At 35.3% G+C, this 20,026-nt stretch overlaps 1 protein-coding gene across 5 annotated transcripts in view; it reads left to right on the forward strand.

Annotated features, from left to right (window-relative positions):
- The window catches only part of AGTPBP1 (ATP/GTP binding carboxypeptidase 1), a 183,444-nt gene that overhangs the window by 106,020 nt on the left and 57,398 nt on the right, over window positions 1-20,026 (forward strand). For 4 of the 5 annotated variants that reach the window (XM_021671912.2, XM_064361611.1, XM_021671910.2 and 1 more), the window contains 4 exons: window positions 3,995-4,704; window positions 9,483-9,566; window positions 11,480-11,566; window positions 11,651-11,799. In XM_021671912.2, coding sequence (XP_021527587.2) covers window positions 3,995-4,704; window positions 9,483-9,566; window positions 11,480-11,566; window positions 11,651-11,799 — 1,030 coding nt within the window. The remainder of the gene's footprint in view (window positions 1-3,994; window positions 4,705-9,482; window positions 9,567-11,479; window positions 11,567-11,650; window positions 11,800-20,026) is intronic. The other variant, XM_021671911.2, reaches the window with a different exon arrangement.

The following is a 20,026-nucleotide window of genomic DNA, read 5'->3' on the forward strand; positions in this document are numbered from 1 at the left end:
TGGTTGTTTCTTTCCATGTTTAGTGCTTCTTTTAGGAGCTCTTGTAAGGCAGGCCTGGTGGTGACGAAATCTCTCAGCAATTGCTGTCCATAAAGGATTTTATTTCTCCTTTGCTTATGAAGCTTAGTTTGACTAGATATGAAATTCTAGTCTGAAAGTTCTTTTCTTTAAGGATGTTGAATATTGGTCCCCACTCTCTTCTGGCTTGTAAGGTTTCTGCCGAGAGATCCACTGTGAGTCTTGTGGCCTTCCCTTTGTGGGTAACCCGCCTTTTCTCTCTGGCTGCCCTTAGCATTTTTTTCTTTGTTTCAACCCTGTTGAATCTGATGATTATGTGCCTTGGGGTTGCTCTTCTTGAGGAATATCTTTGTGGTGTTCTCTGTATTTCCTGGACTTGAATGTTGGCTTGCCTTGCAAGGTTGGGGAAGTTCTCCTGGAGAATATCCTGAAGAGGGTTTTCCAACTTGGATTCATTCTCTCCATCACATTCAGGTACACCTATCAAATGCAGATTAGGTCTTTTCACATAATCCCATATTTCTTGGAGGCTTTGTTCATTTCTTTTTACTCTTTTTTTCTCTAAGCTTGCCTTCTCATTTTATTTCATTGAGTTGATCTTCAATCTCTGATATCCTTTCTTCTACTTGGTCGATTCAGCTACTGAAACTTGTGTATGCTTTGCCAAGTTCTCAAGCTGTGTTTTTCAGTTCCATCAAGTCGTGTATATTCTTTTCTAAGCTGTTTATTCTAGTTAGCATTTCGTCTAACTTTTTTCAAGGTTCTTAGTTTCTTTGCATTGGGTTAGAACCTGTTCTTTTAGCTTAGAGAAGTTTGTTATTACCCACTTTCTGAAGGCTGTTTCTGTCAATTCATCAGACTCATTCTCCATCCAGTCTTGTTCCCTTGCTGGTGAGGAGTTGTGATCCTTGGAGGAGGAGAGGCATTCTGGTTTTTGGTGATTTCATCCTTTTTGTGCTGGTTTCTTCCCATCTTCATGGATTTATCTACCTGTGGTCTTTTTAGTTGGTGACTTTTGGGTGGGGTCTCTGAGTGGAGTCTTTTTTGTTGATGTTGAAGCTATTTCTTTCTGTTTTTTAGTTTTCCTTCTAACGGTCAGGCCCCTCTGCTGCAGGACTGCTGGAGGTCCACTCCAGACCTCCTTGCCTGGAGATCACCCTCGGGGGCTGCAGAACAGTAAGGGTTGCTGCTGGTTTCTTCTTCTGTTATCTTCGTCCCAGAAGGTTACCCGCCAGATGTCAGCCTGAGCTCTCCTTTATGAGATGTCTCTTGGGATATACAGGGATCAGGGAGCTGCTTGAGGAGACAGTCTGTCCCTTATAGGAGCTCAAGTACTGTACTGGGAGCTCCATTGTTCCGTTCAGGGCTGCTGGGTAGGTTCCTTTAAGTCTGCTGCAGAGGAACTCACAACCGCCTCTTTTCCCAGGGGTTCTGTCCTGGGAAGGTGGGGCTTTATTTATAAGTTCCTGACATGCTGTTGCCTTTTTTCAGAGATGCCCTGCCCAGCAAGGAGGTAGTCTAGTCACAATCTGCCAGCGGAGGTGTTGCTGAGCTGCTGCAGGCTCTCACCTGCTGCTGTGTGAACTTCCTTGTGGTTTTGTTCATAGAGGTACAGTTACAACTGTCCTGTTTCAGCCCCCACTTTTTCAGTTGAATGGGCGACTCTGTCTCTCAGGCGTTCTAGGCGCCAGTTGAAATGGCTGCCCAGATTTGTGTGAGTTTTTGTGCTGAAATGTGTGGCCCCAGCTGAAACAGCCATGCTGGAAACTTGTGGTGCTTTTTGGCCAGGAATCTCCTGGTCTGTGGGCAGTAAAAACTTGTTTGGAAATACAGTGATCATTCACCCTCTGCATTGTTCTCACTGGGAACTGCACTCCAGAGCTGTTCCTATTAGGCCATCTTGTATCCTCCCCTCCCAAAACGTGTTTTTTAATGCAAATTTATTACCCCTTTAGCCTTTTTAATGTGAAACTACCTATATCTTCCTTAGTGCTTCCACTGTCTTCTTGGCTTAGCTATAGTACAGGGAGTCGTGTGAATCATCTTTGAATCCTTGCTTTGTATACAGTGAGCATGAATGAATCACAATGGAAGATTCTTAATTTTGATTTCATAATGTGTATAAATAAATTAACCCAAATTAAAAGATCAATTGCAAATCCAGAAAAATATTTTCAAACAATGGGTCAGCTGGAGGATTAGTGTATGTGTATGCATACAAATTTTTTAACATGAAAATTTATACTACCACAAAATAAGGGAACCCTGTTTCCAGGAACAAAAAAGTTACCTATGAAGAAATGCAACTGCTTAACAGATATATGGAAAAGTACTTCCTAGTAGTCAAAGAAATGCAAATCAAAATAGCAGTAAGATAATATTTCTTATCTACCACATCCAAAATTTTTTTTAAAAACACTATAGTATCAAATGTTGGCAAAGAATAGAGCAGTTGAAATAGATACTCTCATGTATAGTTACTGGAAATACACATTGATACAAGTGCTTTTGGAGAGTTTGGTGTTCTGGTCAGTTTGCAGTAAGCATTAAAATTGATGATAATATCTGATTCTGTAAGTACATTTCAGGGCTTAGGAAATCATTATAAACAAAGGAAAAATTCTTTGCAAAAAAGATTTTTATTGCCGTTTTGTATAATAACAAAATTTTGGAAATGACTTAAATATACACCTTATCCAAAAAAGAATGATCTGGCCCAAAATGTTTGCTGCTGTCATTCAGAAACCCTGGATTCGGATCTTATCTTTCAAAAATAACTCATGTCATGGCATTCCTCCCTGTCTTGGCTTCCAATCTCATTCAAAGTAAAAGCCCAAATTTTTATAGTCTGTATGGCTCTCCAGCGCTTGGCATTCATCTTACTCATTCTTTCCCAGCCATCCCATCCTTGCTGTTCTTTGAACACCTCCGGTATTCCTCCACTCTGGGAGCTATGTCCTGCAGTCCTCTCTGCCTGGAATGCACCCCTTGTGTGGTGCCCTCACCTTCTTAAAGTCTTTGCTTCTATTTCACCTGCTCAGTGAGGCTCCCTAATCAATGACATTTAGAGTTGCCACCTCCCTCTGCTCTCTTGGTTCTCCCAATCCACATTATGTCCTACCTGTCCTACCCTCCTTTTTTTTTTTTTTTTTTGGTAGGGAGATAGAGTCTCACTTCGTCATCCAGGCTGGAGTACAGTGGCATGATCTCAGCTCACTGCAACCTCCACCTCCTGGGTTCAAGCGATTCTCATGCCTCAGCCTTCTGAGTATCTGGGATTACAGGCGTCCCACCATGTCTGGCTAATTTTTGTATTTTCAGTAGAGACAGGGTTTCACCATGTTGGCCAGGCTGGTCTTGAACTCCTGACCTTAGGTGATCTACCTGTCTCAGCCTCCCTGGGATTACAGGTGTGAGCCACTGTGCCTGGCCTTGCCCTCTTGTAATGTTACCCTTCTAATGTTCTATATATAAAATATATATTGTATTTATTACTTGTTGTACTGACAGTCCTCTCTTCTACTCCTATAAAAATGTAAGCTACAAAAGGGAAGAGTTGGTTTTTTAAGTGTCTTAAGTACCTGAAACAAGGCTTGGCACAAAATAGACACTTCATAAATATTGCACAAAATAGACACTCTTATTCATTATTGCATTAAAGAATAACAATTTAGTTGTTGTCCCTAATAGAAGTTTGAATTCTTTAAGAGTTTCTACTTTTCTAAGATTTCCCACATTTCTGTGATACTGTCATAGACATTATTTTTATAATAGAAAAAGTAAAGTAGATGTTATGAATTTTGTTGTGGTTAAAAATTTTGTCTTTTGTTAGTGAAATGAAAACATATCCTGTTTTATCCATCTTTAAAATTTTCAAAGGTTTCTGAAGAAATATATAAAATGAATGTATTAGTTTTGTTAATATGTTTTAATATTTACAGTTAAAAGATTAAACATTTTTTTTTAATTTTCAAAGGACTATGATTTAATCTCCAAAGAACCAAAGCCTTTTGTATTTGAGGGAAAAGTACGTGGTCCTATTGTTGTTCCTACAGCAGGCGAGGAAACATCTGGGAATTCTGGCAGTTTAAGAAAAGTTATAGTGAAGGAGAACATACCTTCTAGAGGAGATGAAGGTGAAAAGAAGTCCACCTTTATGAATCTAGCAAAAGAAGATATTAAAGATGATAGAACATTACAACAGCAGCCAGGTGATCAAAATAGAACTATTTCATCAGTTCATGGTTTAAACAATGATATTGTGAAGGCCTTGGACCGAATTACATTGCAGAATATTCCTTCTCAAACAGCCCCGGGTTTTACTGCAGAAACGAAGAAGGACTGCAGTCTTCCTCTCACTGTCCTTACATGTGCTAAAGCATGTCCACATATGGCTGCTTGTGGAAATGTCCTGTTTGAGGGAAGAACAGTTCAGCTAGGGAAGCTTTGCTGCACTGGAGTTGAAACTGAAGATGATGAAGATACTGAGTCAAATTCATCAGTAGAACAGGCATCAGTTGAAGTACCTGATGGACCAACCCTCCATGACCCAGACCTCTATATTGAGATTGTGAAAAATACAAAGTCTGTCCCAGAATATTCAGAGGTGGCTTATCCCGATTATTTTGGTCACATTCCACCTCCATTCAAAGAGCCTATTTTAGAAAGGCCGTATGGTGTACAAAGGTGAGTTAAGTATTTCTTCCCTCTTCTAAATAAGACTATTGTCAAGATATGAGGCAGACTTAAAAAGCATTACTTTGGGTATTTAGGAAGATAATTACTTTGAGTTATAAGTTACTGTATTTTTACATTCTGCTTTGGAAATTTTGGATTTTTGAAATTGTCCTTGTTGGTTTACTTTATTTCTTGAACATTCCTTATTCAGAGGAAGCCAGAATGATAAACCTGACCATTGGATAGTTTAGAAATTTTCTATTAATACTGAATCTCGAAATATTAAAACAGATTTAATAATCTTTGAATAAATATTGCATTAGCAATGTTTGTTAACTTAGTAATTTGTTGTTTGAACTTGATTTAAGTATATGATTTAAAAATAGGCTATAAATCACAACAGGGCAACTATAGTCAACAGTAATTTATTGTGCTTTTAAGAAATAACTAAAAGAGTATAATTGGATTGTTTGCAACACCAAGAAAAGATAAATACTTGAACTGAGGGATACCCCTTTTACCCTGTTGTGATTATTATGCATTGTACACCTGTATCAAAATATCTCATGTACTCCATAAATACACACACACATACACACACACACAAACACACACCGCTACTATGTGGTAACAAAAATTAAAAACTAAAAAAATAAAAATAGATTATAAAGCAGTATGGACAGATTATCTTGTTGTAAAATTTGAAATTTTAATTGGAAAACATTTTAGTTAGAAATAGATAAGAGAAAAATATGGGATTCATAAAAGCAGTAACTAGGTTATTAAATATTTCCCAGTAAGATTAGATATTAAAAATAATATTAAATATTGCCAAGTAGTTAATATTCGTCATATAAAAATACCTTTTTTGGTACATCTGGACTGGTTTTGGTGAAGGTTTTATGATAATGGCTTATATCAGTATCTGAAAAAAAATTGTATCCCTTGTTACAAGTATAGTATGTAATGAAAAAGGAAGAACTTGCTGTGAGTATTTGATTCTCCTTAGACTATAAGTTCCTTTGAGAAAATAACTGTATCTTATTTATTTGTTTTTTACCTGTAGCGTCTTATATAATTCATTATTTTTACTTAGTGTATGTTTAGTGCCACTGGTTGGCCCCTTGATCCACAGGTGTGTCATCCCACACATCATAGCATCAGAATGGGGGACTTACTCCCCTGGGAAAGATGTGTGGGAGTGGGCCTGTGCCAGGGCATCTACCATGTTACAGATGGCACCATCCAGAGGCAGCTGGCCTCATGGAGTGGGGTCTTCAAAAGGCCCAGGCGAAGCTGTAACTCAGGAAATCCTCTGCATGGTTGGGTTGCCATCTTGCAGCATGTGGTACATACACTAAATTAGAAATGTTTACATAGTTTGGTAGAAAGAATACATAGGCCTGGGAACTAGGAGGTGGGAACAGAAGTGGCCCTATTTAGTGTAGCATCCAGTATCCACCCAGGGACTTTCTGTTTTCTGTCCCTCCACCTCTGGGCTCTGCAGGGTTAGAAGTCCTCATTCCCTAAGTGGGTGCAGTCTTACCACAGGGGACACAGCAAGGGTACAATATAACAACAAGCTGTGGTTGCCAATGGGGTACTCTGGATTCCTTGTATCTAGGACCAGCATGTAAGGGGAAAGGCTTACCATCTTGACACAAGTGATTGACCCAGATCAGTCACCTAATAGAGGTAGGGTTGTTTTTACACAATGGCAATGAGTTGACTGTGTGTGGAACACAGGCAATCCAGTAATTGGCCTCTTGCCTACTCCCTTGCCCAATTTTAACTGTAAATGGCCATATCACAGCCACCCTGGAATGAGAATGATTCCCAGGGGCTGAACCACTCAGGAATGAGAGTTTGGATTGCTTAATCAGATAAGCTGTCAAGACCTGCAGAGGTGATAGCTGAAGGTAAGGGGGGATTTAAATAGGTCTTGGGGCCTAGGTGTGGTGGCTCACCCCTCAATCCCAGCACTTTGGGAGGCCAAGGTGGGTGGATCACTTGAGGTCAGGAGTTTGAGACCAGACCGGCCAATATGATGAAACCCTGTTTCTATTAAAAATACAAGAATTAGCTGGGTGTGGTGGCACATGCCTATAGTCCTAACTACTCAGGAAGCTGAGGGAGGAGCATTGCTTGAACCCAGGAGGCAGAGGCTGCAGTGAGCTGTGATCGTGCCACTGCATTACGGCCTGGGTGACAGAGCAAGACTCTGTCTCAAAAAATAAATAAATAAATAAATAGATTCTCATGCCTCAGCCTCCTGAGTAGCTGGGAGTACAGGCGCGTGCCACCACACCCAGCTAACTTTTGTATTTTTAGTAGAGACTGGGTTTCACCATGTTGACCAGGCTGGTCTCAAACTCCTGACCTCACCCGCTTCTGTCTCTCAAAGTGGTGAGATTACAGGCGTGAGCCACTGTGCCCGGCCTCCCTTTTAGGGGCTTAGGGCAGGGCAAAGATTTCCCTCAAGCATCTTAGTTGTAGTCTAATATAAATGGGCAATTGTGCCCCCCAAAATACACTGTTACAGGTTTACAAACAGAGGCATATAGGTTGTTTTCAACTTGCACATGATTTGGCTTAACTTGCAGAGTAGCTTTTTTTTTTTTTTTTTTTTTTTTTTTTAAAACCAAGCGCCAGCATTTAAAATTTGGGAGTTTCCACATCTCCCAAAGAAGTCCAAGTTTCTGGTGTTTCTTGAAGGTTGTCAATAACTTTCACATCTGTTTCCTACTTAGTTGCTACTAAGTAGCAGCTTGTTTTTAGACAGAAGCTATAGTCCTCGGTTTTCCACAGTTCTGCCTGTCAGCCTCACTCAGTTCTCCTACCTGCTGACCCCTGTTGGGCCCATGTTCTTTGACACTGTTTTGCATTATGGAACATTGCTGTGGAACTGAGCTGTTAAAACCAGCCTGCTCATACCATTTTGCTAAAAAAACAAAAACCAAGCCTTTGTGAATATTAACTTTTACATATTTGTGGGATATATCAACCTTATTAATTAAATAAATTATTCTGATAAAGAGATATATTTAGTCATTCACCCATACTTGAACACTAAAATTTATGTGTGGTATTTTTGAGTATATAAAAGTGCCATATCCTTCACTATTGACAGTCTGGTTGATGTAAATTCTGAATTTATTTATGTGTTACTATAACTGATAGCTTTTAAAAAAAGCTTGCTTCTTTAGAATTGGCATTTTAAAGTTATGATATTAAACTTAAGAATGTGTAGCTTAATTTTTTGATACTAGATCTTTTCTTTCTGATAGACTACCGTGTCAGTGATGAGTTATTTTTTGTAGGATAAAATTAAAAGTAAATTGTGTTTAACTGCTTAATTAATAGATTAAGAGTTTTAGCATTATACTTGCTTTTTTAGTATCCTTTGTTTATATGTTTAACTATCATACCTTCTGATATTTTCCTGGTAATTTTTAAGTTTTCAATTAGGGTAGGCTCTTGGCTTATTTTGAATTTAAGCCAAGAATCTACCCTAATTGTTATTGTTAGATATATTTCTAAACTATATGAAAATTAATATCCTTTAATCATGGAAAAGTGTCTTTGTACAGGAGACTAGTTTCAGATTTGCCTGAAGTTTAAGACTGTCAGTGTTTAATGCATTCTTGAGATTTTTTTATAAACTATTTTGGTACACTTTCTCACCCTGCTCTCAATAAATCTATAAGCCACAGTTCTAATCTGCATTTACTTATCTTTAGCTGAAATGAACAAACTTGAAATTTAAATCAGTGCATATAATCACCTTCCTCTTTAAGAATAAGTTTTACACGAAAAGTAGCTATGTATTAACACTAGTAGGGCTTTGTGGCCAGTCTACCTGAAGTTCCAGGCAATCTGGCTTTAGGAACCAAATCCACATTTTGACGTCACGTGGTTTTTTTTCTTTTTTTTTGAGACAGGGCTTCACCATGTTGGTCAGGCCAGTCTTGAACTCCTGACCTCATGCTCCGCTGGCCTTGGCCTCGCAAAGTGGTGGAATATAGGCGTGAACCACCAAGCCCAGCTGGTGTCACCTGTTTTGACACAGTTTGGTGATTGTTGTCTTCCTTCACTTAAATATTGATGGAGTCGATTGTGGGTTCTATAAGGGTGACTTAGTCTTCTAGGACAGTGATAGGGTTGTAGGAATTTTCTAGTTAGTTAGTGTTTATTTTGTTGGACTGATTCAGGGGAGAGATCAAGTCTAGAGAATTTTGCATACTCAGGGAATCATCCTCCGTTCCCTCAAACAGGTGTTTCCCTTCCCTCTACCTTTCTTTTCCTACCACAAAAGAGATTCTATAGAACATGCAGGCTGATTGCCAATTGCATTTTAGCTAAATTCCAGCCAGGTGGTTTTTAAAAAAATTCTTCTTCTTATATAATCTCTGGCTTTTCAGATCTTTATACCTTCTAGTAATGCTGCTATTATATATACAAAATTATTTGCCCAAGGGTTAGATAGTGAAACCATGCCATTTCTATGTAGAAAGACATAATAGATATTCAAGGGTTTTTTTTGTTTTTTTTTTTTAATGATTGGATTTGTGGGTGTATTCTGTGTGGTTATTTTCTAGAACTCAAATTCTGATACTGATTTTTGTCTTGTTATGTACTGCTAATTTTTTAGTATGCAAAATATATTGAGGAATGATCATTTTAATTTTGAGAAATTTTTATACACTTTTTTCATTCAAAATTTATTTTGGAGAAAGTTGTACATTAGTGTATAATAATACATTTTGGTTAAACCTTTATGATTTCAGGACAAAAATTGCTCAAGATATTGAAAGACTAATACATCAGAGTGATATCATAGATCGTGTGGTATATGACTTAGACCACCCAAAGTAAGTCTTGATTTTTTTTCTTTTTTTTTTCACAAAAACCTGAATAGTAAGTCTTGATTTTAATAAACTTTTATTAAAGTTTTTCTATAAAATTTTAGTGTTATATCTAAAAGATAAAAATTATATTCTGTGAAAAATGTTGATAGTCTTAAAAATAATAAATAAAAAAATATAGTTAATTTGTAACTAGTTTCTCCTTATTAGGTTTTCATCCTTTGGGATATAATGGTAATGGTAAATCATGTTTACTTACGTAACTCCATCATGAGCTTTTGTTTGTTTTAGGTAGATTTTTAATGGGCTTAAGGTAAAGGTTACACAGTGATGTTTTGTTTTTAAAAAATTGGAATTACTTTCACTTAGGAGAGTGGATATTTCACATAAAATGCCGGCTTGTCCTGCAATACTCAGCCTTTATTTCATTAGGATAACAGATTGCCATCTTTTTAAAAGGAGCATCTGCTTGATCCCTCTCCACAGTCCCCACCATACTCTCTTGTCTCTCACTGTTTATAATCGGCTTCAGTCATTTAGGTTGCCTGCTCAATCTTTGGAATGCATTTTTTGTGCTAGTCATTTACTATTTAAGATTGTTCACTGATATCACATTTTAGGATTTAAATAGAAGTAAATAAATGAAAATTACAAATATTGAGTTCGACTATTATTTAGTCACCTGCCTTCTCATATGAGAAATTGAATTAGCCCTCAGTGGCTTTCTTCTCTCCCTCAACATACTAATATTTTTGGAAATTTTCACATCTTACCAATCATATGTGGAGGGAAAAAAACATTTTTTTTTTTTTTGGAGACAGAGTCTCACTCAGTCTGTCTGTTGCCCAGGCTAGAGTGCTGTGGTGCAATCTCAGCTCACTGCAACCTCTGCCTCTTGGGCTTAAGCGATTCCCCTCTTCAGCCTCCTGAGTAGCTGGGACTACAGACATACGCCACCACACCTGGCTAATTTTTGTATTTTTAGTAAAGACAGGGTTTCACCATGTTGGCCAGGCTGGTCTCGAACTCCTGACCTCAGGTGATCTGCCTGCCTTGGCCTCCCAAAGTGCCGGGATTACAAGCGTGAGTTGCTGCGCCTGGCTAAAACACTTTCTTTAAAGGGTTTTGTTAGATAAGAGTATAAGCTGTAGCAAAGCTAATGATTACATTTGAAATAATGTTGTTATAAAATAGAAGAAACATATTCCTTATTTATTTAAATATTTCAACATTTATAATTCTGTGTTAGATAAGACAGGCAGAAGTGGTACAAACAGAAACTCAGGAACCCTGAGTATGGCATACCAGTGCTATTGGACAGAATCATTGAGCATCTTAGAGTCCTCGTCTTCTCTTATTAGAGAGTAGGCTCCAGAGAGCAAAGTTTGCATTCAGTCAGGGAACCAAACAGACAAATGTCTCAAACAGTATCTGGCACCTAGTAGATACATGGTAAATGCTTATTTAATAATCAATATGTAAAATGGGGATAACACGTGTGCCTTTCTGATGCTAAATTAAATAATAGGTAATCTAGCTCTTCAAATTGAAAATAACATTTTCACTGGAGAACTGCATGGTGTATGAGAATGATTGCTGCTCAGTACAGGTCATAGCAGTTTTAAAAATGTTATTTTCTGTATAAAAATAAGTATTTTAGAAATGACATGCATTCAGTGAGGCAAGAGTTCTTATTATATCAGTATAAACATAAGAGCAAGCCTCTAATGATAAGTCTGTCCATAAATGTTATCCACATTTAATGCAGTGATTGTACTTGTTTTGTTCTTTAGCTTAAAAATAATAAGGAAGGTGATACAGCAATAGTGATGTATTTTTAATTATAATTTTATTTACTTTTCGCTCATTTGTTTAAATGCAATGTATTTTAATATACTTACTTTAAAATTTTTATTTAGTTATACCATTCCAGAAGAAGGAGATATTTTGAAATTTAACTCCAAATTTGAATGTGGGAATCTGCGTAAAGTAATTCAAATTAGAAAGTAAGTCACTTAAGATTTTCTCATTTTGTATGTGCACAGATATTTTCCTAATTTTCATTAGATTTCTTTGTCTTCTATTTTCAGAAATGAATATGATCTTATTCTGAACTCAGATATAAACAGCAATCATTACCATCAGTGGTTTTACTTTGAAGTGAGTGGAATGCGGCCAGGTGTTGCTTACAGGTTTAACATCATTAACTGTGAAAAGTCCAACAGTCAGTTTAATTATGGTAAGACAATTTTCTTTCCCAATTGAGATGGCATGCAGGCATCTTAACTGTAGAAAAGAAGTTTTTTTAAAAAAATTATCAACTTTTAAAAAATGTTTCAGTGTCTTGTTTTCTTTAGTTCTTAAAATTCAGGTGTTATGCACCTGTTACTCTTGTAACTCTGTTTCAAATGTTGCAAGTCCTTAAAAGTGTAATGATTGATTTCATCCAAATTGAACACAACTAAAGGTTTACCAGTATACTCCGATGGTGATATCTGATTGTGTAATTTTTCTTCTTTAACCTGTTGCTGCGGTATATTATGTTGATTCATTTTTGAACGCTGAATGAGACCTTTTTTTGTTTTTTGGAATAAACCCCACTTGATCATTGTGTACAAATTGCTAATATTTTGTTAAGAATTTTTTTATTTCTACTAATGAGGGATATTGGTCTATAGTTTTCTTTCTTTTTTTTTTTGTTTTGATACTATGTCTGCTTTTGGTATCATGGTATTACTGACCTCATGAAATTAGTTGGGAAGTGTTCCCGCCTCTTATTTGCTGGAAGCGCTGTGTAGCATTGGTGTTAATTTGTAAACTTTGGTAGAATTCTGCAGTGAAACCATCTGAATCTGGAGATTCCTTTCTTGGTAATCTTTTACACTAGAAATATAATTTCTTTTTTCTTTTTGAGATGAAGTCTCACTCTGTCGCTGAAGCTGGAGTGCCAGTGGTGTGATCTCGGCTCACTGCAACCTCTGCCTCTCAGATTCAAGTGATTATCCTGCCTCAGCTCACCTGAGTGGCTGGGACTACAGGCGCACGCCACCACACCCAGCTAATTTTTGTATTTTTAGTAGAGATGGGGTTTTACCATGTTGGCCAGGCTGGTTTCAGACTCCTAACCTCAAGTGATCCACCTGCTTTGGCCTCCCAAAGTGCTAGGATTACAGGTGTGAGCCAGTGCATTGTTAGAAATGAAATTTCTTTAATAGTTTTAGGGCTATACTAATTATGTCTTCTGTCTTGAGTGAGTTGTGGCAGTTTGTGCTTTTTAGGAATTGGTCCATTTCTTCTAAGTTGTTAAATGTATGTGCAGGGTTGTTGGTAGTATTCTCTTACTGTCTTTTTGATTTCTGCAGGGTCTGTAGTGATAGCCCCTAATTAATTCCTGCTAATGATAATTTCTTCCCTTTTTTTCCTTGTCAGTCTAACTTTAGAGGTTTATCAGCTTCATTGACTTTTTCATAGAACTAGTGTTTTGTTTCATTGGTTTTCTCTACTATTTGTCTCATGAGACCATTAAAAAAAAAACTGAGTGTACCCATAAAACTTTTAAAAATATAGCCTCATTCAAGATTTTTGTGTTTAGTACTTTAATATTTACAAAACTAAGAATTATTTGTGAAACACCTGGTAGTCAAACATTATGGCTGTGAAAAATAATATACTTGTATGAACTTAATATATCAGCATTTTAAAATTGAAACATCAGCTTTCAAGTATTAATGTTATAATGGCAATCTTTTTGTGTAAAAGAAAATTTTTTTTTCTGGCTTACAAGAAGACTTATATTGGGGCTTGAGAAGAACTGTATATATGACAAGTTACAAAATCTCCAAGGTCTCAATCATTTGTTGGAAAAATTGAAAAGCTTTTAACAACTGAGACCTGAGAGCTATATCATCTATTTCATTTAAATCCTCTAAGTTGTTAAAAGCATGAATATGATAATGGTCTTTAAGGGGACATTTCTGAAAATTAATGCTTTCAACCGTTGGAGGAGTCGTTCCCAATGGTCGTTATTTATGTGGAAAATAGGATATTGTGTACTCTAGAATTGCTTCACATGTATGAAAAAAAGCTTTAGTCAGATTCATTTATTTAATTCAATAATTGTAGGAAGACTAGGTATAGGTAGCATAATACCTGGTTTAGTTATAAACACTTTTCTAAGATTTTCAAATGGTTTAAGTAATTAATTTTTAAATGTTTTATCCTTTTAAATGTGTATATTTGGCCGGGCGCGGTGGCTCAAGCCTGTAATCCCAGCACTTTGGGAGGCCAAGGCGGGTGGATCACGAGGTCAAGAGATCGAGACCATCCTGGTCAACATGGTGAAACCCCGTCTCTACTAAAAATACAAAAAAAAATTAGCTGGGCATGGTGGCGCGTGCCTGTAATCCCAGCTACTCAGGAGGCTGAGGCAGGAGAATTGCCTGAACCCAGGAGGCAGAGGTTGCGGTGAGCCGAGATCGCGCCATTGCACTCCAGCCTGGGTAACAAGAGCGAAACTCCGTCTCAAAAAAAAAAAAAAAAAAAAAAAAGTGTATATTTTGACTAAAAGTTCAGCAAGTATATTGATTTATGTGAATTGTGATAGGAATATTCTTGATACAGTCTTTCACATTTGTGTGTGTGTGTGATTTTAAACTAATTATGGAATGTGATATTTCTCAGAAATATTTGTTAGCCTTAAGCTTTTAATTAACTTTAAAAATGACCTTAATTGAAACTCATTCTAAGTATTATCAAAATAAGTAAAGAAACCTAGTGATTTCCCTATTTAACTGGTAATGATGCTATATAATATTTTTAGAGGATAAAAGAACAGTTAATTAAATATAATTTTATTTATATGTTGGGTGCTCCTTATGAGTAAAATATAAAGACATATTTATTCCTGATATGGTAGTCAATATAATTTTCAGAAGTGCTACAAGTATATTGCATTTTTACTAACTATATTTATTCACTTAAAAATAGAACCCTTAACACTTTAATCTTTATTAAAAAAATACAATGTTTTAAATTAAATATATACATGTGGAGCAGTGCTTCTCTGTTTATTAAAAAAACCTATACCTTTATGTGATAGATAAAATAAATTTCTCTGGTGTCATTTGAAATTTTAAAATGAATAAAATTCTTTAATTAAAACTAATTCAAAGCAGTGGGACAGATGGCTGCTTTATTTTTAAATTTCCTCTCCTTCTTCCCCCTTCTTCTTTGGATATTCTTGTATGTATATCACACTTTCCAAACTCACTATGTAGTGAATTTGGAAAACAGAATGGTGTTAAGAAGAAAATAAAACCATTGACAATGCATCATCCAGAGATAATCACTTTAACATTTGTTGCTTCTTACCAGCCTTTTTTATAATGCAGTGTATGATTTCTGCATACATATAGTTATGCATTTATTTTTTAAAAATAAGACTCATAACCCATGCAATTTCATATTCTGTATTTTAATCAAATTTTATGTTATCAACAATTTTTTTCTGGTTATTAAATATTCCTGTGAAACAGTTTTAGGAGACATCCAATAGAAGTACTATAACTTATTTATCCAAACCTTTCTTTGTAAGACAGTTAAGTTGTTTCTAATTACTTTCTTTTTTAAATATTGCTGAGATAAGTATTATTATACACAGATATTTATATTTATAATTCATAGAAATACCAGTATGCCAGGTAAAATGCATGTTTTTCTGATGATAAAACGGTACATATTTAATACAGGAAAGTAAGTAAATTAAAAACAGTTTAAAGAACAAACTTTAGAATGAGAGCATCCAAAAAAAAAATTCTTTAACGTTTTGTTATCTGTTCTTAAACTTACTCACATTCACATAATTTTTAAATTAAATTTTGCTCTTTTACAGATCTGGGATTACAGTATGAAAGCTTATGTGTAACACTACATTTTTAAAAACTATACAGTAATTTGTAAAAAAAAATTTCCCCATGTCCATTAAATATTATTCAACAGTATCGTTAGTGATGTCTGTGTAATAGTCTATTGAGTAAGGCACAATAAATGACTTGAATGATAACAGATTGAAGATTTATTTAAGTCTCTCCACATTTCAAAATTATAAGCTGTCTTGCAGTAGATACTCTTAATTATTTGTTTTCATATATGTTTCTGATTATTGCCATGAATTCCTAGAAGTTGGATTTCTCAAAGAGGATGAACATATGTTGCTGAAGACTAGGGAAAATGGGTACTACAGTGCTGCTGGAAGTATTAAATTAGTTCAGCCTTTTTGAAGTGCATTTGATCGTATGTTTCCAGTGTTTATATTTAACAGCACCCATCCGGATTTATTTTAGTATTTTCTGTGAATTGGGATTTAACTTAATCCTATTCTGAGTGGTTAAGTAGCTACAACCAAATTCATTCTCCAAGAAGTTTAAAATGTTGTTGATGAATTTATTGAATTGTTAGACATTTCACATTTACAACTGTGTACCTGATTCACTAATGAAAGAAAGATATGAAATATCATTCAGAAGCCACTAAACATTGTTGCTCTGGTTTGGCTGTTACAGACAATGGTCAGGTTAGTAAAAACAGATTAGAACCTGATTGATAAAGCGTCACCATAACTTGCTTATACTTCTTTACTTTTTGAATTTGAATTCAATTATTTTGACCTCTTGGTCATGTGTCCCCTTTAGTTTGAAACACCACAGCTCTCATAATCTATGGTCCTGCATACACACTAGTATTTGTTTGGAGTTTTTTTGTTGCTCTGGTACCACTGTGTTTCTAAATTATCTTGACTTTAAAACATAATCTAATATCCTGTAGTTTTCAAAAGCAACTTAAAGACTTTTTCTACTTATTTTTTCTGAATAGTTTATTCAGAATATTCACAGTACTTGTATCAAATACCAAAAATTTTCATTGGATTAAATTTGTAGAATAGTTTGGGAGAGACAGAATTTTTTATATCCAGTCTTACTACTAAGGAACATGATGTTTTGTTTTGTTGATTCAAATTTTGTTATGCCTTCACCTTTTTAGTTTTCTTTTTGTAAGTTTTGTATTTCTGTTTACCTTTGTTTCTGTTGTGAAAGAGTACTTCTATTTTTAAATATTACTTTTAGGAAAGCTATTAATTTTTATACATTTAATTGAAAATTAACCTTCTTACTGAACATTTTATTAATTCTTATAGTTTTTGAGTTGGTACTTTGGATTTTCTTGATAGATACCTAGAATTTCTGTGATTCATAGCTATATTGTATATCTTTCATTGTTTTTGAATAGAATTTTGAGAATGTTTAAAATGAAAAGGATACATTGGACATCCTTGTATTTTATTTTAACTTTAATGGGAATGCTGCTAGTATTTACATTGAGCATATTCTTGTTTTGAGATACATATTTTTTCTATTTCTAAAAATAGAAATAATGTCTTTTACAAATCAGATTTTTAAATTTTTTTGCATTTATCAATGAATGTAATGTGATCATATTATTCTATAACCTCTGGGTGTGTTGTATTATATTAATAATATTCCTGTTATTAAGCCACGCTTGGATTTTAGAAATAAGCCAGCTTGGTCATGTTAATTGATCTTTTATGATTCAGCTATTTTTGATTTGTCACAATTTTGTTAAAAGTTTTCATCATAAGTTAGATAAATCAGTTTCCTTTTTGGAGAACTATCTTTCTTTAGTTTTGAAAGGAGGCTGATCTTACTTTGAACACTTAAATGTAAAGGCTTTTATTTCTCCACCCTATGTTCTGGAGCAGTTTAAATAACATAATGTTTTAATGAAATTTGCAAAAAAAAATCCCTCTAAAATTGTCTGATTTTGTACCCTTTAATTGTGTGAGAAGAGTTTTCTATAACTCAGTCTAGACTAGTTTTTTATTTTTTGTTGAGGGAGTCTTGATAATTTGTATCATATGTTTTTATGTAAGTGACATTTAGATTTTAAAAATTTAGTAGCAGAAATTTGTGTATGCTATCTGCAATATGTAGATTTGCTTATTCTCTTGGTTAGTTTTTTTCCCAAATTTTGATACTTAAAACTTAATTTTGTTTTGTTGTTTTATAATTTTACAAAGCTGGTTTTATTCATTATTTATTTTGGAAGTTTTTTATTAATTTCTTCCTTTACCTCTCTGCAGGTTGATTTTCTTTTTCCTTTTCTAACTTCTAATTTGTTAAATTTATTTTTGTCTGTGAGTATTTAAGTTTCAAATTTTCTCTTTGTTACAACTTAGTTCTGTATTCCCCACCCAAATTTTCATATTAAGATCTTGTTATTTTTTGTATTGTAATTGTATGTGATGTTGGTATCCTTTAGATTAGAATTATTTAGGCAAGAATTTATATTTTAGTTGGTTGAATTATTTTTGTGAAGACTTTTCTCATTACTTTCAAATTTTAATCCATTTTGTTCACAGATGTGGAATTTATGATGTGCAGTAATTTTTTGTGGCTTAGTATGTATCTGGTCAGTTTTTGTGTTCATGGCCACTTGGAAAATAATAGTCATCCTTCGTAGGCAACATAATTTAACATACATTGTTTAGTGAAGAGAAAAAAACAACTCTTTTTCTTCCTACTACTTACAGTACTTCCAACACTTCTGTGGCCAAATGTGTGGGGATTTTCTCCACACATTCTAGTTCTTCTGTTCTCCAGACACTAACTGGGTGTCGTTCCTACAATTTAGTTAGGATACAAACTGCCTAGAGTTAGTGCAGACCTCAAGGATTAAGGACTCAGTCTCCCAAGACTGCTCCTCACTTCAGATGCCAGTCAAAAGTAGTGGGTCCCCAGGTTATTATACTTCTCTCTGATTTGGTTACAAACAGGGGTTCCCATAACCCTCCTCATTTTGTTAATTTGCTATTTTGCCAGCTCACAGGACTCAGGGAGACACTGAATTACAATTCTCAGTTTATTACAAAGGATATGATTTAAGGATTCAGATAAATAGCCAGATGAACAAGTAGGTCCAGAAGGGTCCCATGTACAGGAGCTTTTTTCCCCATGGAGTTGGAGTGTACCACCCTTCTGGCATGTGGATTCCTTCACCACTCAGAAGCTCTCTGAATCCTGTGCTTTGGAGATTTTTATGGAGGCTTCATCACGTAGATATGATTGATTATTAACTCAGTTTCTAGCTCCTTTCCTTTCCCTTGAGGCTGGAGTTTGGGACTGAAAGTTCCAAGCTTCTTATCATGGCCTTGGTCTTTTTGGTGACCAGTCCCCATCAAGGAGTACACCAAGAGCTGCCTCATTAGAATAGAAGTTGTTTCTATCACCAAGGAAATTCTAAGAGATTTAGATGCTCTTTGTCAGGAAGTGGGGTCAAAGACCAAATAGAACGAAAGATATTCCTGGCACCTCCACTGCTTAGGAAATGACAATGGTTTTAGGAGCTCTGTGCCAGGAACTAGGGGGGTAGAGACTCATATGTATAGAGAGATTTCTTATTATTTCATATTTGGCCGGGCACAGTGGCTCACACCTATAATCCCAGCACTTTGGGAGGCTGAGGTGGGTGGATCACAAGATCAAGAGTTCCAGACCAGCCTGACCAACATGGTGAAACCCTGTCTCTACTAAAAATACAAAAACTTAGCTGGGTGTGGTGGCATGCGCCTGTAATCCTAGCTATTCAGGAGGCTGAGGCAGGAGAATCACTTGAACTCAGGAGGTGGATGGAGGTTGCAGTGAGCTGAGATTGTGTCGTCGCACTCCAGCTTGGGTGACATAGGGAAACTCTGTCCCCCTTCAAAAACAAATATTATTTTATATTTAATATTACGCATCTATTCAACTTCCTATATCCTTGTTTATTTTTTGCCTTCTCTAGCTGCTTAAGACTTAAAAATACTTAACAGTCTTTTAGTTATGTAGTGTTTCTGTTAAGCCTTCATTTAGAAAAATATTTTTTTCTATTTTAATTTGATGTTACTTGGCACATAAAATTTTGTAAGTTTTCCGTGTTCCTTTTTGTATATACCCTTTAATAGTATAAAATTATCACATTTATCTCATTCAGCATCTTTCTTTGCTTGATGTATCCTTGCTTTTTTCCCATAAATAAGAGGTTGAATTTTGTTGTTTGACCATTTGTCTTTTAATGGACAATTTTAACCTATTTAAAATTCTTACAATTGATGTTTTTGGTTTTTTTTTTGCTTCCTATTTTTTGTGCTTCTTTATTGTTTTCTTTCTTTATTTAGTGTGACACTTATTTTAGCTGTGGAATCCAAAATGTAAAATGCAAAAAAAAAAAGCCCCCAAACCATGAGATACAGATCACGAGGCATATTCTGCATTGGATTTTTCAGTGTTGCTCCATCTGCCTTCAGTTTAATAGGGGATTCCTTCTAGATTCTGATGAGAAGTTGTCTGTTGTGAGTTTTGTTTTTATTTCTATGTATTTGTAAGTATTTAACTAGGTTGTTAGTAGAAGCTATG

The sequence above is a fragment of the Aotus nancymaae genome, unplaced genomic scaffold, assembly GCF_030222135.1.
Source record: "Aotus nancymaae isolate 86718 unplaced genomic scaffold, 86718_ANA_hifiasm-v0.15.2.pri h1tg000041l, whole genome shotgun sequence".
In the NCBI taxonomy this organism is placed as follows: Eukaryota; Metazoa; Chordata; class Mammalia; order Primates; family Aotidae; genus Aotus; species Aotus nancymaae.